The following is a 20,961-nucleotide window of genomic DNA, read 5'->3' as shown; positions in this document are numbered from 1 at the left end:
GGACACAGTACCTCCAACAAGTCTCTAGTTGGCTCTGCAGTAATGATGGATACCGGAACCACGGTTCTCACCACCCAGGATGCCAAGGCCTCAGTTATCCGCTTTGCAGTAGGATGACTGCTGTGATATTTCATCTTCCTCGCAAAGGACTGTTGGACAGTCAATTGCTTGGTGGAAGTAGTAAAAGTGGTCTTACGACTTCCCCTCTGGGATGACCATCGACTCCCAGCAGCAACAACAGCAGCGCCAGCAGCAGTAGGCGTTACACGCAAGGATGCATCGGAGGAATCCCAGGCAGGAGAGGAATCGTCAGAATTGCCAGTGACATGGCCTGCAGGACTATTGGCATTCCTGGGGAAGGAGGAAATTGACACTGAGGGAGTTGGTGGGGTGGTTTGCGTGAGCTTGGTTACAAGAGGAAGGGATTTACTGGTCAGTGGACTGCTTCCGCTGTCACCCAAAGTTTTTGAACTTGTCACTGTCTTATTATGAATGCGCTGCAGGTGACGTATAAGGGAGGATGTTCCGAGGTGGTTAACGTCCTTACCCCTACTTATTACAGCTTGACAAAGGGAACACACGGCTTGACACCTGTTGTCCGCATTTCTGCTGAAATACCTCCACACCGAAGAGCTGATTTTTTTGGTATTTTCACCTGGCATGTCAACGGCCATATTCCTCCCACCGACAACAGGTGTCTCCCCGGGTGCCTGACTTAAACAAACCACCTCACCATCAGAATCCTCCTGGTCAATTTCCTCCCCAGCGCCAGCAACACCCATATCCTCCTCATCCTGGTGTACTTCAACACTGACATCTTCAATCTGACTATCAGGAACTGGACTGCGGGTGCTCCTTCCAGCACTTGCAGGGGGCGTGCAAATGGTGGAAGGCGCATGCTCTTCACGTCCAGTGTTGGGAAGGTCAGGCATCGCAACCGACACAATTGGACTCTCCTTGTGGATTTGGGATTTCGAAGAATGCACAGTTCTTTGCTGTGCTTTTGCCAGCTTGAGTCTTTTCATTTTTCTAGCGAGAGGCTGAGTGCTTCCATCCTCATGTGAAGCTGAACCACTAGCCATGAACATAGGCCAGGGCCTCAGCCGTTCCTTGCCACTCCGTGTGGTAAATGGCATATTGGCAAGTTTACGCTTCTCCTCCGACAATTTTATTTTAGGTTTTGGAGTCCTTTTTTTACTGATATTTGGTGTTTTGGATTTGACATGCTCTGTACTATGACATTGGGCATCGGCCTTGGCAGACGACGTTGCTGGCATTTCATCGTCTCGGCCATGACTAGTGGCAGCAGCTTCAGCACGAGGTGGAAGTGGATCTTGATCTTTCCCTAATTTTGGAACCTCAACATTTTTGTTCTCCATATTTTAATAGGCACAACTAAAAGGCACCTCAAGTAAACAATGGAGATGGATGGATACTAGTATACAATTATGGACGGACTGCCGAGTGCCGACACAGAGGTAGCCACAGCCGTGAACTACCGTACTGTACTGTGTCTGCTGCTAATATAGACTGGTTGATAAAGAGATGTCGTAGTATGTATGTATGAAGAAGAAAGAAAAAAAAACCACGGTTAGGTGGTATACAATTATGGACGGACTGCCGAGTGCCGACACAGAGGTAGCCACAGCCGTGAACTACCATACTGTACTGTGTCTGCTGCTAATATAGACTGGTTGATAAAGAGATGTCGTAGTATGTATGTATGAAGAAGAAAGAAAAAAAAACCACGGTTAGGTGGTATACAATTATGGACGGACTGCCGAGTGCCGACACAGAGGTAGCCACAGCCGTGAACTACCGTACTGTACTGTGTCTGCTGCTAATATAGACTGGTTGATAAAGAGATGTCGTAGTATGTATGTATGAAGAAGAAAGAAAAAAAAACCACGGTTAGGTGGTATACAATTATGGACGGACTGCCGAGTGCCGACACAGAGGTAGCCACAGCCGTGAACTACCGTACTGTACTGTGTCTGCTGCTAATATAGACTGGTTGATAAAGAGATGTCGTAGTATGTATGTATAAAGAAGAAAGAAAAAAAAACCACGGTTAGGTGGTATACAATTATGGACGGACTGCCGAGTGCCGACACAGAGGTAGCCACAGCCGTGAACTACCGTACTGTACTGTGTCTGCTGCTAATATAGACTGGTTGATAAAGAGATGTCGTAGTATGTATGTATGAAGAAGAAAGAAAAAAAAACCACGGTTAGGTGGTATACAATTATGGACGGACTGCCGAGTGCCGACACAGAGGTAGCCACAGCCGTGAACTACCGTACTGTACTGTGTCTGCTGCTAATATAGACTGGTTGATAAAGAGATGTCGTAGTATGTATGTATGAAGAAGAAAGAAAAAAAAACCACGGTTAGGTGGTATACAATTATGGACGGACTGCCGAGTGCCGACACAGAGGTAGCCACAGCCGTCAACTACCGTACTGTACTGTGTCTGCTGCTAATATAGACTGGTTGATAAAGAGATGTCGTAGTATGTATGTATAAAGAAGAAAGAAAAAAAAACCACGGTTAGGTGGTATACAATTATGGACGGACTGCCGAGTGCCGACACAGAGGTAGCCACAGCCATGAACTACCGTACTGTACTGTGTCTGCTGCTAATATAGACTGGTTGATAAAGAGATGTCGTAGTATGTATGTATGAAGAAGAAAGAAAAAAAAACCACGGTTAGGTGGTATACAATTATGGACGGACTGCCGAGTGCCGACACAGAGGTAGCCACAGCCGTGAACTACCGTACTGTACTGTGTCTGCTGCTAATATAGACTGGTTGATAAAGAGATGTCGTAGTATGTATGTATAAAGAAGAAAGAAAAAAAAACCACGGTTAGGTGGTATACAATTATGGACGGACTTCCGAGTGCCGACACAGAGGTAGCCACAGCCGTGAACTACCGTACTGTACTGTGTCTGCTGCTAATATAGACTGGTTGATAAAGAGATGTAGTAGTATGTATGTATAAAGAAGAAAGAAAAAAAACCACGGGTAGGTGGTATACAATTATGGACGGACTGCCGAGTGCCGACACAGAGGTAGCCACAGCCGTGAACTACCGTACTGTACTGTGTCTGCTGCTAATATAGACTGGTTGATAAAGAGATGTCGTAGTATGTATGTATAAAGAAGAAAGAAAAAAAAACCACGGTTAGGTGGTATACAATTATGGACGGACTGCCGAGTGCCGACACAGAGGTAGCCACAGCCGTGAACTACCGTACTGTACTGTGTCTGCTGCTAATATAGACTGGTTGATAAAGAGATGTCGTAGTATGTATGTATGAAGAAGAAAGAAAAAAAAACCACGGTTAGATGGTATACAATTATGGACGGACTGCCGAGTGCCGACACAGAGGTAGCCACAGCCGTGAACTACCGTACTGTACTGTGTCTGCTGCTAATATAGACTGGTTGATAAAGAGATGTCGTAGTATGTATGTATAAAGAAGAAAGAAAAAAAAACCACGGTTAGGTGGTATACAATTATGGACGGACTGCCGAGTGCCGACACAGAGGTAGCCACAGCCGTGAACTACCGTACTGTACTGTGTCTGCTGCTAATATAGACTGGTTGATAAAGAGATGTAGTAGTATGTATGTATAAAGAAGAAAGAAAAAAAAACCACGGGTAGGTGGTATACAATTATGGATGGACTGCCGAGTGCCGACACAGAGGTAGCCACAGCCGTGAACTACCGTACTGTACTGTGTCTGCTGCTAATATAGACTGGTTGATAAAGAGATGTCGTAGTATGTATGTATGAAGAAGAAAGAAAAAAAAACCACGGTTAGGTGGTATACAATTATGGTCGGACTGCCGAGTGCCAACACAGAGGTAGCCACAGCCGTGAACTACCGTACTGTACTGTGTCTGCTGCTAATATAGACTGGTTGATAAAGAGATGTCGTAGTATGTATGTATAAAGAAGAAAGAAAAAAAAACCACGGTTAGGTGGTATACAATTATGGACGGACTGCCGAGTGCCGACACAGAGGTAGCCACAGCCGTGAACTACCGTACTGTACTGTGTCTGCTGCTAATATAGACTGGTTGATAAAGAGATGTAGTAGTATGTATGTATAAAGAAGAAAGAAAAAAAAGCCACGGGTAGGTGGTATACAATTATGGATGGACTGCCGAGTGCCGACACAGAGGTAGCTACAGCCGTGAACTACCGTACTGTGTCTGCTGCGACTGGATGATAAATAATGATATAAAAAATATATATATATCACTACTGCAGCCGGACAGGTATATATATTATATAATGACGGACCTGCTGGACACTGTCTGTCAGCAGAATGAGTTTTTTATAGAATAAAAAAAAAAACACCACACAAGTGAAGTCACACGACGAGTGTTTAACTTTTTCAGGCAATCACAATATAGTATACTACTAACTATACTGGTGGTCAGTGTGGTCAGGTCCCTGGTCAGTCACACTGGCAGTGGCACTCCTGCGGCAAAAGTGTGCACTGTTTAATTTTAATATAATATGTACTCCTGGCTCCTGCTATAACCTATAACTGGCACTGCAGTGCTCCCCAGTCTCCCCCACAATTATAAGCTGTGTGAGCTGAGCACAGTCAGATATATAATATATACATAGATGATGCAGCACACTGGGCTGAGCAGTGCACACAGATATGGTATGTGACTGTCTTGTACTCCTGGCTCCTGCTATAACCTATAACTGGCACTGCAGTGCTCCCCAGTCTCCCCCACAATTATAAGCTGTGTGAGCTGAGCACAGTCAGATATATAATATATACATAGATGATGCAGGCATGCAGCACACTGGGCTGAGCAGTGCACACAGATATGGTATGTGACTGAGTCACTGTGTGTACCGTTTTTTTCAGGCAGAGAACGGATATATTAAATAAAACAACTGCACTGCTGGTGGTCACTGTGGTCAGTCACTAAACTCTGCACTCTCTTCTACAGTATCAGCCTCAGGTCAATCTCTCTCTCTCTCTCCTAATCTAAATGGAGAGGACGCCAGCCACGTCCTCTCCCTATCAATCTCAATGCACGTGTGAAAATGGCGGCGACGCGCGGCTCCTTATATAGAATCCGAGTCTCGCGAGAATCCGACAGCGTCATGATGACGTTCGGGCGCGCTCGGGTTAACCGAGCAAGGCGGGAAGATCCGAGTCGCTCGGACCCGTGGAAAAAAACATGAAGTTCGTGCGGGTTCGGATTCAGAGAAACCGAACCCGCTCATCTCTAGTATAAACAGGACATGCACACTTTAACCAACCCATCATTTCAGTGACAGGGTTTGCCACATGACTGTGACTGAAATGACTGGTTGGTTTGGGCCCCCACCAAAAAAGAAGCAATCAATCTCTCCTTGCACAAACTGGCTCTACAGAGGCAAGATGTCCACCTCATCATCATCGTCCGATTCATCACCCCTTTCACTGTGTACATCCCCCTCCTCACAGATTATTAATTCGTCCCCACTGGAATCCACCATCTCAGGTCCCTGTGTACTTTCTGGAGGCAATTGCTGCTGGTGAATGTCTCCATGGAGGAATTGATTATAATTCATTTTAATGAACATCATCTTCTCCACATTTTCTGGAAGTAACCTTGTACGCCGATTGCTGACAAGGTGAGCGGCGGCACTAAACACTCTTTCGGAGTACACACTGGAGGGAGGGCAACTTAGGTAGAATAAAGCCAGTTTGTGCAAGGGCCTCCAAATTGCCTCTTTTCCCTGCCAGTATACGTACGGACTGTCTGACATGCCTACTTGGATGCGGTCACTCATATAATCCTCCACCATTCTTTCAATGGTGAGAGAATCATATGCAGTGACAGTAGACGACATGTCAGTAATCGTTGGCAGGTCCTTCAGTCCGGACCAGATGTCAGCATCAGCAGTCGCTCCAGACTGCCCTGCATCACCGCCAGTGGGTGGGCTCGGAATTCTGAGCCTTTTCCTCGCACCCCCAGTTGCGGGAGAATGTGAAGGAGGAGATGTTGACAGGTCGCATTCCGCTTGACTTGACAATTTTCTCACCAGCAGTTCTTTGAACCCCTGCAGACTTGTGTCTGCCGGAAAGAGAGATCCAACGTAGGTTTTAAATCTAGGATCGAGCACGGTGGCCAAAATGTAGTGCTCTGATTTCAACAGATTGACCACACGTGAATCCTGGTTAAGCGAATGAAGGGCTCCATCCACAAGTCCCACATGCCTAGCGGAATCGCTCTGTTTTAGCTCCTCCTTCAATGCCTCCAGCTTCTTCTGCAAAAGCCTGATGAGGGGAATGACCTGACTCAGGCTGGCAGTGTCTGAACTGATTTCACTTGTGGCAAGTTCAAAGGGTTGCAGAACCTTGCACAACGTTGAAATCATTCTCCACTGCGCTTGAGACAGGTGCATTCCACCTCCTTTGCCTATATCGTGGCCAGATGTATAGGCTTGAATGGCCTTTTGCTGCTCCTCCATCCTCTGAAGCATATAGAAGGTTGAATTCCACCTCGTTACCACCTCTTGCTTCAGATGATGGCAGGGCAGGTTCAGGTTTTTTTGGTGGTGCTCCAGTCTTCTGAACGCGGTGCCTGTACGCCGAAAGTGGCCCGCAATTCGTCTGGCCACCGACAGCATCTCTTGCACGCCCCTGTCGTTTTTTAAATAATTCTGCACCACCAAATTCAAGGTATGTGCAAAACATGGGACGTGCTGGAATTCGCCCAGATGTAATGCACGCACAATATTGCTGGCGTTGTCCGATGCCACAAATCCCCAGGAGAGTCCAATTGGGGTAAGCCATTCTGCGATGATCTTCCTCATTTGCCGTAAGAGGTTTTCAGCTGTGTGCGTATTCTGGAAAGCGGTGATACAAAGCGTAGCCTGCCTAGGAACGAGTTGGCGTTTGCGAGATGCTGCTACTGGTGCCGCCGCTGCTGTTCTTGCAGCGGGAGGCAATACATCTACCCAGTGGGCTGTCACAGTCATGTAGTCCTGAGTCTGCCCTGCTCCACTTGTCCACATGTCCGTGGTTAAGAGGACATTGGGTACAACTGCATTTTTTAGGACACTGGTGAGTCTTTTTCTGACGTCCGTGTACATTCTCGGTATCGCCTGCCTAGAGAAGTGGAACCTAGATGGTATTTGGTAACGGGGGCACACTACCTCGAGAAATTGTCTAGTTCCCTGTGAACTAACGGCGGATACCGGACGCACGTCTAACACCAACATAGTTGTCAAGGCCTCAGTTATCCGCTTTGCAACAGGATGACTGCTGTGATATTTCATCTTCCTCGCAAAGGACTGTTGGACAGTCAATTGCTTACTGGAAGTTGTACAAGTGGTCTTCCGACTTCCCCTCTGGGATGACGATCGACTCCCAGCAGCAACAACAGCAGCGCCAGCAGCAGTAGGCGTTACACTCAAGGATGCATCGGAGGAATCCCAGGCAGGAGAGGACTCGTCAGACTTGCCAGTGACATGGCCTGCAGGACTATTGGCTTTCCTGGGTAAAGAGGAAATTGACACTGAGGGAGTTGGTGGTGTGGTTTGCGCGAGCTTGGTTACAAGAGGAAGATATTTACTGGTCAGTGGACTGCTTCCGCTGTCGCCCAAAGTTTTTGAACTTGTCACTGACTTATTATGAATGCGCTGCAGGTGACGTATAAGGGAGGATGTTCCGAGGTGGTTAACGTCCTTACCCCTACTTATTACAGCTTGACAAAGGCAACACACGGCTTGACACCTGTTGTCCGCATTTCTGTTGAAATACTTCCACACTGAAGAGCTGATTTTTTTGGTATTTTCACCAGGCATGTCAATGGCCATATTCCTCCCACGGACAACAGGTGTCTCCCCTGGTGCCTGACTTAAACAAACCACCTCACCATCAGAATCCTCCTTGTCAATTTCCTCCCCAGCGCCAGCAACACCCATATCCTCATCCTGGTGTACTTCAACACTGACATCTTCAATTTCACTATCAGGAACTGGACTGCGGGTGCTCCTTTCAACACTTGCAGTGGGCGTGCAAATGGTGGAAGGTGCAAGCTATTCCCGTCCAGTGTTGGGAAGGTCAGGAATCGCAACCGACACAATTGGACTCTCCTTTGGGATTTGTGATTTCGAAGAACGCACAGTTCTTTGCTGTGCTTTTGCCGCAAGTCTTTTCTTTTTTCTAGCGAGAGGATGAGTGCTTCCATCCTCATGTGAAGCTGAACCACTAGCCATGAACATAGGCCAGGGCCTCAGCCGTTCCTTGCCACTCCGTGTCGTAAATGGCATATTGGCAAGTTTACGCTTCTCCTCAGACGCTTTTAATTTTGATTTTTGGGTAATTTTTTAACTGATCTTTTTTGTTTTGGATTTTACATGCTCTGTACTATGACATTGGGCATCGACCTTGGCAGACGACGTTGATGGCATTTCATCGTCTCGGCCATGACTAGTGGCAGCAGCTTCAGCACGAGGTGGAAGTGGATCTTGATCTTTCCCTATTTTTTAACCTCCACATTTTTGTTCTTCATATTTTGCGCACAACTAAAAGCCACCACAGGTATACAATGTAGATGGATGGATAGTATACTATTATTACTTATACTTATGGACGACGAGTGACGACACAGAGGTAGGTACAGCCGTGGCCTACCGTACTGCTGCTTATATATATATAATATACTGTATAACGGACCTGGTGGACACTGTCAGCAGACTGCTAAACTAGTATGAAGAAAGAAAAAAAAAACACCACAGGTATACAATGTAGATGGATGGATAGTATAGTATTACTTATACTTATGGACGACGAGTGACGACACAGAGGTAGGTACAGCCGTGGCCTACCATACTGCTGCTTATATATATATAATATACTGTATAACGGATCTGGTGGACACTGTCAGCAGACTGCTAAACTAGTATGAAGAAAGAAAAAAAAACACCACAGGTATACAATGTAGATGGATGGATAGTATAGTATTACTTATACTTATGGACGACGAGTGACGACACAGAGGTAGGTACAGCCGTGGCCTACCGTACTGCTGCTTATATATATATATAATATACTGTATAACGGACCTGGTGGACACTGTCAGCAGACTGCTAAACTAGTATGAAAAAAACAAAAAAACACCACAGGTATACAATGTAGATGGATGGATAGTATAGTATTACTTATACTTATGGACGACGAGTGCACTGACGACACAGAGGTAGGTACAGCCGTGGCCTACCATACTGCTGCTTATATATATATATAATATACTGTATAACGGACCTGGTGGACACTGTCAGCAGACTGCTAAACTAGTATGAAAAAAACAAAAAAACACCACAGGTATACAATGTAGATGGATGGATAGTATAGTATTACTTATACTTATGGACGACGAGTGCACTGACGACACAGAGGTAGGTACAGCCGTGGCCTACCATACTGCTGCTTATATATATATATATAATATACTGTATAACGGACCTGGTGGACACTGTCAGCAGACTGCTAAACAAACTAGCATGAAGAAAGAAAAAAAAAAACACCACAGTGTTTTTCAGGCAGACAAACGTATACTGGACTGGTGGTCACTGTCAGCAAAACTGTGCACTGTACTCCTGCTATAACTGCTCCCCAGTCCCCACAATTAGGCAGTGTGAGCAGAGCAGTGCACTCAGCACAGATATATCATGCAGCAGTGCAGCACACTGAGTGAGCACAGCCACAGATATGGTGGAGCGTTTTTTTCAGGCAGAGAAACAAAGGATTAAAATCACTGGTGGTATAATCAAAACCCTGCACTGTACTCCCTAACAGCTGCTCCCCGTCCCCAATCCTCCCCACAATTATAACAATGTCACTCTTAGACTTAGTCTTTTCTATTACGGAGAGGACGCCAGCCACGTCCTCTCCCTATCAATCTCAATGCACGTGTGAAAATGGCGGCGACGCGTGGCTCCTTATATAGAATCCGAGTCTCGCGAGAATCCGACAGCGGGATGATGACGTTCGGGCGCGCTCGGGTTAACCGAGCAAGGCGGGAGGATCCGAGTCGCTCGGACCCGTGTAAAAAAAAGGTGAAGTTCGGGCGGGTTCGGATTCCGAGGAACCGAACCCGCTCATCACTAATATTATATACTGGTGGTCAGTAAACTGTGCAAAACTGAAATGCACCACAGGTATGGATGGATAGTATACTTGACGACACAGAGGTAGGTACAGCAGTGGCCTTCTGTACCGTACTCCTATATATTATATACTGGTGGTCAGCAAAATTATGCACTGTACTCCTACTATATACTACAATGCAGCACAGATATGGAGTGTTTTTCAGGCAGACAACGTATACTGGTGGTCACTGGTCAGCAAAACTCTGCACTGTGCTCCTCCTATATAATACTGCTGGTCCCCAGTCCCCACAATAAAGCAGTGTGAGCACAGATATATGCAGCACACTGAGCACAGATATGGAGCGTTTTTCAGGCAGACAACGTATACTGGTGGTCACTGTCAGCAAAACTCTGCACTGTACTCCTCCTATATAATACAGCTGCTCCCCAGTCCCCACAATTAAGCAGTGTGAGCACAGATATATGCAGCACACTGAGCACAGATATGGAGCGTTTTTTTCAGGCAGAGAACGGATAAAACTGGTGATCACTGATCAGCAAAACTCTGCACTGTACTCCTCCTATATTAATATAAAGCTGCTCCCCAGTCCCCACAATGATATAAGCAAACACAAATATTTGCATCAACTCAACAATGAATAAACGGAGAGGACGCCAGCCACGTCCACTCCCTAACATTTCCAATGCACGAGTGAAAATGGCGGTGACGCGCGGCTGCTTATATAGAATTCGAATCTCGCGAGAATCCGACAGCGGGATGATGACATTCGGGCGCGCTCGGGTTAACAGAGCCATACGGGAGAATCCAAGTATGCCTCGGACCCGTGTAAAATGGGTGAAGTTCGGGGGGGTTCGGTTTCCGAGGAACCGAACCCGCTCATCACTAGTAAGAACCCAGAAAATCTCCCAAACTCCCAGAGTAGCAGGCAAGATCCTCGCACTGCTGCAAATCACATCACTAATGCCCATCCTCCTTCCCCTGCAGCATTATGCCATAAGTGACTACCCTGGATAGCAGGTAGCAGTAAGGCTGGTTCTACTATTTGGCATCTGCCTCAGGTGCCAGGACCTGGGGGTCACCACTGAGGGTGCCTTAAACTAAAATTAAGGATGACTCTGTAAGATGACAGATGTTTAAAGAAAAATGTAAGTATATGTGTGAGCAGCTGGGCAGAGGGTATTGGGGGAGCAGGGGCAGTATGGTGAAGCTTTGCCCATCATGCTTCCCAACCTCACTGATTTTGGTGGGACAGTCTTACTTTTCGTGCACTGTCGTGCTGTCTTGCCTATGGGCTGCAGTGTCCCTTGGTGGTTTGTGGTGGTGGTTTCTGGGGTTGTGAAAGCCCCTCTCACCTGCTGATATGGTTATTCACGAAAGACCATGTCCCTTCCCATGAGGTCATGCCCCCTTATTCTTGGTGCATACCTACTCCCATTTCAAGAAAGTTTAGAGTTATGGCCTTGGGTGCCAAGAAAGCTTACACCTGCCCTGGTTGATCAGTGCCACGATGAAGCAAATTCCATTGCCACGACCCACACTTGTGCTCTGGACCTCTCCTAAAGGATCTCATGGAACTATTGGTGTCTCCAAGGTGATAACTGAACACTGAATTGATGGAAATGTTGTACTGTAGATCTACTAATCAGTTTTTGCTTAAAAATATTGAGTACATTTTTGGGACAAAGGTACAGGCATGACTAGGAAGAGAAATGTATCTCCTGCTATATGGGGTGTAATTTTACATAATGAGCGGACAACAGTTCCATTGCTTTAATGAGACTGTCCAGATTGTCTGCACACATTAATCAATCACCTCTGCTGTTCAGGTGATTTACACAATGCTTTACCGCTGGGAAATGAGAGCCCCGTAATCTTGCAGGCTCCTTACAGATAATTAGATAATATTACTCAGCACCATATAACAAAGTAAGCCATTATTTAAAGGCATAAATAGGACGCCAGGGCTGTAATGATTTCCCGTCCCACAGTCCTTGAAGCTGCTGATTTGTACATCACTGGCAGATGGCTTCAATCTCTAGCGGAAGAACACAGAAATAAAAATTTGCAAAATCAGTGCTGACTTTTTGGTCCACACTGCAAAACTGTAATATCTGCACTTCTAAATATACTGTAAGAAGGTCAGCGTTTCTCCAGATGTTCAACAACAGCAGCTACCAGCATGCATACTGTGCAGCTGTCTGGGGATGGTGAGATATCATAGAATAGTGGTCAAGCTTTGAATGCAGGGACACATCGAGGCATAGCTATCACTTTTCACATTTCCAAGACGAAAAATCATCACTACATAACAGGGTTGGGAAAAAAAAAAAAAAAAAAAAATCAAATAAACTGTTTTTTTTGTTTGTTATGGTTTTTTATTTTTTTTTGCATAAATGTTTTAATGGAGAAAAAATAATAATCCTGCTAATTACATTACTACTTTGAAACATTGCTATGTATTAGAATCCTTGATCAACCATTGTTTTAAGTTAACATTAACAATCCAAAGTTATTAGACTTTGTTATGATTTATTTGACAATAAAACCAGTTTTTTTACTGCTTATTATTTCTATTACATCTGAATATATGTGGATAGGCTAGATAAACGCACTTTTCAAAAAAAAAACCACGCACGCACGCACGCACACACACACACACACATGGGGTTAAGCCAACCTGTGTGCCGTGGCACCCTGGGGTGCCTCAGGGCACTTGCAGGGGTGCCTTGGATTGGTGGTCAGGACCAATTATATTTATTTATGGTCAATGTAATAGTCATAACCAGTGCTGGTGGCGGCCAATCATAAATGATGTGGATAAACAGAAGCAAATCTTGTCCCTCACCATACAATTGAACTTAAGGATGACATATAAACACAATTTCTTTATAATTTTCTCAATAAAAAACTTTTGACCTAGGGGCACGTGAAAAAAATTCTGATACTCTAGGGCGCCGTGATTTAAAAAAGTTTGGGGACCACTGGGTTAAGCATTAGCACTGGTATTAAACATTTTGAATAAAAACACTAGTTTATTAGTAAAATACGCTATTTTTTTAAAGAAGTCACGGCACTGTGCCTGTAGTCTTAGCATAATAAAAAAACGGTGTTAAAAAAAAAACCCAAAAAAACATTTGGTTTAAACCAGCCAACCCTACATACACTATGCCACTACTATCGAAAAATAAAGATAAAAAAAGTTAAAAAAATAATGAAAAGCTCTATAAATGGTAATATAGCAGTAGATAGTATACAGTATATTTTATGTGCTCTTTCCACTCCCAATAAATAAGAATGTTTATTTTCCTCTGTATTTGTGAGCAACCTCCACCTACTAACCTCATTTCACTGAAAATAGTGGTAGCATTTGTATAGTTGTTGCTAAATTTAGGCCACGCAATCTTCAGACGCCATTTATCCATAGCCTACCTATTAGTCAAGAACAGCGCATCAAGCCTGTGTGCTGCATTCATGACGACAAAAAGTTGCCTGTTACGCCGTGGGATACATTAAACTTTTAAGTTCCCATTTCTAATACGTTTATTGTATTAGGATGTAGCTACTGTACTGCAAATGTTCCAGTGAAAACTGGATCTGAACACTTTGGAGGAGATTAATTTCCCATTCCCCATAGCCTGGCCAGTGGCCACTATATGAAGTGTAAAGGGCAGGATGGAGCTGCTGCACAGACGTTTCTACTGTGTGTGTCTGTGGATCTGAGTGCTCAATCATCGCACCAGGGAGAGAGGCCCAGATTTATCAAGCCTTGGAGAGTGATAAATAGCACGGTGATAAAGTACCAACCAATCAGCTCCTAATTGTCATTTTTCAAACACAGCATGTAACATGACAGTTAGGAGCTGGTTGGTTGGTACTTTACCACCGTGCAATTTATCACTCTCCAAGGCTTGATAAATCTGGGCCAAAATCTGGCAAGTTGCTTACTGTGATCATAGGGCCTGGAAATGTCTGACGTACTGTATTACATAAACTGCACTTTGTTTAGGGCAGACTATAGCTTGTTATATGCTTATTATGCATTTGTCATGGGTTGGTGACAATCTTTATTCTGTGGGCATGCAGAAAGTTCTCCCAGATAACTGGCCGGGCACTACTTATGGCATACCTCCCAACTTTTTAATCCTATGATTCGGGATCAGCTGCAGCCGGAAAGCGTGTGGAGCTTCAGAAGAAGGGGTCGGACCTCGACAGAAGGGGGCTCGCCACATGATCCCCGTTTTCGTCATTTTGTTGGCACACCCAGCGCTCCCTGAGTAGCTGGGCAGCCCCCGCCTCACTCCCCACACTGTTTAGATGCCATGCGCATGGCATCTCATTCAGTAATCACAGGCTGTTTTGCAGAGCAGCAGTGATCACTGGCTCTCCTAATCTGCGTTCCCCCCCCCCCCGCCCACGGGACACCGCGACCCGCGGTGGGATAGCTTGACAGTGTCCGAATAGCAGGACTGTCCCGCTGAAATCGGTATGCTTACGATAGTTGGTCCAAAGCAGCTGTATAACGGCGAGGCAGGAAGAGAATTACAGGCATGATAAGTATCTGGTAATACATTTACCACACAGTCTGAAACATGGAAGTGAAGAGCTGATTGGCTGGTACACAATATGCTGAAAGTAGGGTAGTACGGGGTGGTACGGAGTACCATTAAGAAATATGGTGGTGGTACGCAGTACCACCAACCCACCACTGAGGCATAATTTATAAGGGGCATTAAATGGGGGACATAAAATGGTGTCAGCGGCATAACTGTGTGTGGCATAATGTGTAATGGGCATTACAGTGTGTGGCATAATACTGTATGTAATAGACATTACGTTGTGTGGTATAATGTGCAATGTGTGTTACTGCGTGTGGCATAATGGTAAATAAGCATTACGGTGTGTGGTATACTGTGTAATAAGCATTATGATGTGTGGCATAATGTGTAATAAGCATTACGGTGTGTGGCATAATGTGTAATAAGCATTACGGTATGTAGCATAATGTGTAATGGGCATTATGTGTAATAAGTATTTGTGTGTGTTGCATAATGTGTAATAAGCATTACGGTGTGTGGCATAATGTGTAATGGGCATTACAGTGTTTGGCATAATGTGTAAGGGGCATTATGGTGTGTGGCATAATGTGGCCATGCCCCTATTGTCATATAGCCACTCCCCTAGTTTTGTGTGACCATGTCCCCTCATGACACGTGACCATGTCCATTTTTACTATCAGTACCACTAAGAAGAAAATTCTACTTGCACCACTGCTGGTACAGTACTTTATCTCAGTCCACTTTATCTCTCGCCATGGCTTAGTATATAGACCCTGAGGTCCCCACTGGGATTTGGTCTGTGTAATAAACCCTGTGAGCCTTGTCTGAGGTAGGGATGGCCATTGGTGGGTTAACCATCAATGTGCTTCATCTATGGTACCATTGATGGTTAACTTCCATAGTGTAAAACTACCTGCAAGGGAAGCATCAATGATTTCACCCACCGATGGTCATCCATGCGTTTTCATTTACTGGACTGCATGCCAATCAGAGCCTGGGGGCAGGGCTTCATGGGTGTCAGGGGCGGGGCTATGTTTTGTGTCCCAGCACCTTGAAAAATAAAATTGGACAGTTTTATACCGTAGATGGCAGGAAACTATCTGGTTATCTCCCATCGATGGCAAAAGTATGCCCAATCGGTTATACCAGGCTAGTGTGCCGCGACCAGTTGCAAGGTGTGCCGCGGAGCCAGAGCAGCTTCCTGCACCTGCAGAGTGAACTGTTGGCCCGGGCTCTTCTTAGAGGATAAGTCATGCTCCGGCCGTGACGTATGCCTTGAAGACGCGGCGGTGTGATATCATAGGTCATGGCCGCCGCTTCTCACCACCCAGCAAGCTCACCCACCTGCACACACATCTTTCCAGTTCCTGCCTGCATACACAGCTTTCCTTGCCCACCCACATCCACACCTGCCCGACCTCCTGCTGCTCAGTATTCGCAGCACTCCTTTATGAACAATCCCCGCCACTGAGGTACGTGGAGGAGGGCTAATATCTGTTGTTATTTTTTTTTCTCCTGTGGGGAACAATAGGATTTATGTGGGGAGAATAAGGATTTATGGGGGGAACAATGTGAATAATTCATGTGGGGAGTAATAGGATTTATGTAGGGAGCAATATGATTTATGTGATTGTTTTTTCTGTGTAGGCCAATGTATGTGTGGATTTTTGTTTACTATGAGGGCCTTTTTTCTTTTTTTTTTTCTGTGGGGAACTGATGGTGTGCCTTGGCAATTTGAAAATATTGTTCGGTGTGCCGCGAGTAAAAAAAGGTTGAAAATCACTGGGTTATACAGTAGATCAATGATTTTGAATCTTTCGCACAAATATTTCTATGTGCTCTCCATTTAGGTAATACACTTCAAAAGTTCAAAAGTCAGTAGGTCGACACCAAATGGTCGACATGCATGGTCGACATGATCAAGTGGTCGACATGTTCAAATGGTTGACATGGCAATGGTTGACACAACATATGATCGGCGTGAGTTTTTTGGAATTTTATATAACCTTTTCATACTGTACCATCCATGCGGACTAATTGGGAACGGTAACCTGTGCCAAGTGCAGTGGTAGTGGAGTCACTGGAGTGAGACATCTTTGCTGAAGTTCGCTCGCCATGCAAGGGGACGCAGCACACTAACTGAGATTCCATGTGCTGGACGCAAAAATTTGACATCAAAAAGCTCACGTCGACCTTTTCACAGGTCCATTATTTATTTGTCGACCTTTTTAATGCATCAACCTTTTTCACATGTCGAATTTGGGCATGTCGACCATTTGGTGTCAACCTAGACACTGTTGACATTGTGGTTGCTGGGCTGTTAGAAAGTTACAGCTATTCCCCAATAACCACAGTTACCATAGTTACAGCGGAACACTGTAGCTTCTAATCACGAAACTGTTCACACTGTCTCTTCCCTCCCATCCCAGGGCTGTTTAAGACTATTAAGTGTTCAAGGATCGGAATGATATCGTCTGTTCAATTACAGAAGCACAATGGACAGTTTGTGTGATTTCAAAATGACTTATTAAAATAGATTATAACCCCTTATGTCCACTGTAAAAATATATACTAATACCAGAAAGACTCTGAGTTCATTTGTAAGGACATACTTATAAAAAACTGCGGCCTGCTCCTCCAAATGAAGAATACTTATTGCCTCATATCGTTGCAATTAGAATACGTTTTTTGGGGGAAATAACAATGTAAGGTGCCGGCATACGGGCTTCGATAAGAGCCTGTCCCATTGATCAGTAAGATGTGAAGTGAACGCTTTACTTTTGGATTTGGACCTGGCCGGACCACTGAACACGTGCAGCTATCCAGTTGTAGATGGTCAAAGCGCAAATATCGCCTAAATATCCATAAAGCTACACTTTGTGAATCTTCTTACATACTGCCCCCATAAAATCTATATACAAGGGTGATGTGAGGACTGGCTATCGGAAAGCAGGAGATATTTCCAATATCCGTTATTTCTACTTTGGTACACTTAAGGGATACTTAATTTTGCCTTTAAAAATGGTGGAATCAGTAGCTTTCATATAGTTTAAGGGCAGAAATACAGAATTAATTAGGTCCTATAGTACAGTGTCCTACACATACTTACCCATGGGCGTGGCTATAGTGAGTGTAGGGGGTGCTATGCTAAAGAGCCCAGAGGCTCAGGGAACACAGAGTCCATGTCATTCAGTTGTCTACCAAGTTCACAAAGTTGCCTGCTAAGAGATTGGTTCTGTCCCATTGCCTGGTCTAAAAAGGGGGACTCGTCAGCACTCATATAGGTAGCGGTCTCTCCCTCTCCCTTTCATTTAAGCTCTACACCCTGTGTTCTCCTGTGCCCTCCTTCACCCTCACAGGCACAGCGGAATTAGTGACCTCGACCCTCTCAGAGAATAGGTTTCTCTTTAATTACAGCTTTTGTTAAGTAGCCCACTAAGATGGGGCATAAAATGAGCAATCGGTGCCTCTCTAGAAGCAATGTGGCTGGGGCCCATTCAAAATGGTGCTATGAGGCCCACAGAGTTCTAGCTATGTCTACTCTCCTGGAATGTTCAGGAGACACACATTCCTGCAAAATCCCCAGGAAAGTAAACGAGCCTCCAGGATCCCCTATGAAGTGGGGATCATGGAGAAATAATTTTACAAAAAAGTTGGCCCCTCAAAATTGGTTCATGTACCAAACTTTTTTAGGTCATTTCAATACAACCAAATAAGGTAATTTCCTCCTTTGGTACATACAGCCTCATGTTGACACCTACTGTATATTTAATGTCATTTTTTTTCCAGTTCTGCTCTTAAAAATCACAATTTGCCAATACTGTTCCTATTTCCTCTGCTGGGGCATCGTTACTCCCACAGTCCACCCTCTCCCTCCCTCATTGAAGCACACTACCCATCTTGGTCACAAAGTTCTTACACACCTGCATCTACTCTAGAGTAAGGGACAGGGAATTCTGTGACCATGGAAAGCCAATGCCTGAGCACGGGGCAGCAGTATGGGGCCAGCTTATTGCTGGGTCTGGATATACATGCACATAGACAGAGTCCTTGTGGTGGCTTTATAATAAACAAGTACTGATTCGTTATTTCTCCTTTTTTGTCACATTAATGAGACAAGTTGTTGGTAGCCTACTTTTCTATAGCGACATAACATCTACAGGCTTTTTAACCGTTTAACTACTGACAGTACACTCAGCACACGTGATAGTATTTTATTAGTAAAAATAAATAATAAACGTAAAATATGATTTCATCAAATTATTTAATGCAAACCTGGGCCCAGATTTATCAAGCCTTGGAAAGTGATAAATAGCATTAGGTGATTAGGGGTAAATTCATGAAGCAATGAAAAGAGTGGAGAAGTGAGCTTGTGGAAAAGTTGCCCATGGCAGCCAATCAGCTGCTCCGTATAATTGTATAGTATGCAAATTATAAATGTTACTTCAATGCTGATTGGCTGCCAAGGGCAACTTCTCCACTGGCTCACTTCTCCACACTTTTCACTCCTTCATGAATAGACCTACACACTTTTCACTCCTTCATGAATAGACCCCAATAACCAACCAGCTCCTAACTGTCATTTTTCAAACACATCCTGTAACATGGCTGTTAGGAGCTGTTTGGCTGGTACTTTATCAATGCTGATTGGTTGTCATGGGCAACTTCTCCACTGGCTCACTTCTCCACACTTCTCGCTCATGAATAGACCCCAAAGTACCAACCAATCAGCTCCTGTAATTTTTCAAAAACATCCTGTAACATGGCAGTTAGGAGCTGATTGGCTGGTACTTTATCACCGTGCAATTTTTAACACTCTCTAAGGCTTGATAAATGGGGGCCTTAGATTGGCATCATTGATAGGTAGGAAGCCTATTTTTCTCACCCACCTTTCTGTAGTTTTTTAGAATTTTCATCAATCCAAAAAAACAGGTTGGCAAACTCGCAGTCACATATCCATGGGTTACCCTCCAAGCGGATAGTCCGAAGGGATGGCAGCGATTCCAGGGCACTCACACTCAAACTTTGTAAGTTATTGTCATTCAATTCCAGCACTTGGAGAGCGTCCAAGTTTTCAAAGGCATCTTCATGCACCTCGGACAGATTGTTGTTCCCCAGGCTTAACTTTATCAGCTTCTGGGCTGATTTGAAAATCCCGGCATCGAGCTGCGTCAGGTTGTTGTAACTTAAATCCAGGAACACCAGTCTGCTGGAACTGCTGAAGGTGCCCTCTTCCAGAGAGGTCAGCGAGTTGTTCCGAAGATCCAGATAGACCAGATCGGCGTAAAACAAGAGCAGATCACCGGGAATCGATTGTATGTGGTTGTTGGCTGCCAAGAGTTTCCGTATATCCAATGGGAATAGGTTCGGGAGGCTTGGAAGTCCTTGGTCCCTGCAGTCTATTGTGTGGTAGTCCAAACATGTACAAACTGAAGGGCAAAGAAGACCTAGAGGTAAAATGAGCAAACAGCAGAAGCAAAAGAGTGCGATGTAGGAAAGGAAGCATGGCAACATGGTAAAGGATTTAAAGCAGAGAGCGGTACTAAGAGACAGACATTGTGCATAGCTGAGCAGCAATGCCCGGGACTTGTGTGTGAGTATCCCAGAGATCACATAACATCATAGATCAGATAGCAGCAGACTTGGGGGAGGGGAAACAAACGGGGAATGTTCTGTGCATGGAAAATACATCTCCACTATTGTCAAAATGCAGCCTCCGCCTGAGCTTCGCTACTGGTCAGATCTGGCTGCACTTGCATCTTGTTGCTGCTATTGTGAGGAAATAATAGAATGAAAATCACATATCCCTTCCTTCTGTGACTCTACACAGCTACATGCTAGAGACAGGGCTGCATATATGTGCATCATAGGAGCACTTGCGTTAACAAGTCAGGGTAATATTACAAGAGGGGAAATAAACGCAGGGCTTTTAAATGCAGAGCTGATCTGCTGAAGCACTAGCACGCTGTATGGATGGAGACTCTGAAGGAATGCGAGCTCCGAGCCTCCATTTCATTCTGTGCAGCAGTACTTTAAAGGTTCAGGGGCATATTTATTAAACTCATTTCCCACGAAAGTGGGAATTTCTGCATGATTTACAGTATGCAACTGGCCTATTTAACAAACCTGAATGCAGGTAATATCAGGGAGATACTGTATCTCCAGTGTTAAGCTAGGTACACACTGATTTTTTTTTTGTCATCCCGACAAACGGGGTGATTTTTTTACAAATTGAAGTCCCCGATATCACACA

The 20,961-nt window shown here is 44.8% G+C and overlaps 1 protein-coding gene across 1 annotated transcript in view; it reads right to left on the bottom strand.

Annotated features, from left to right (window-relative positions):
* Window positions 1-20,555, bottom strand: part of LRRC38 (leucine rich repeat containing 38) — a 108,569-nt gene extending 88,014 nt beyond the window's left edge. Inside the window, exon 1 of the mRNA XM_063943528.1 lies at window positions 19,598-20,555. Within this exon, the coding sequence (XP_063799598.1) occupies window positions 19,598-20,222 (625 nt within the window). The 5' untranslated portion in view covers window positions 20,223-20,555. The remainder of the gene's footprint in view (window positions 1-19,597) is intronic.
* Window positions 20,556-20,961: the final 406 nt, after the last annotated feature.

This window comes from Pseudophryne corroboree, chromosome 10, assembly GCF_028390025.1.
Source record: "Pseudophryne corroboree isolate aPseCor3 chromosome 10, aPseCor3.hap2, whole genome shotgun sequence".
In the NCBI taxonomy this organism is placed as follows: Eukaryota; Metazoa; Chordata; class Amphibia; order Anura; family Myobatrachidae; genus Pseudophryne; species Pseudophryne corroboree.
This window is presented reverse-complemented; position numbering and strand designations above follow the sequence as displayed.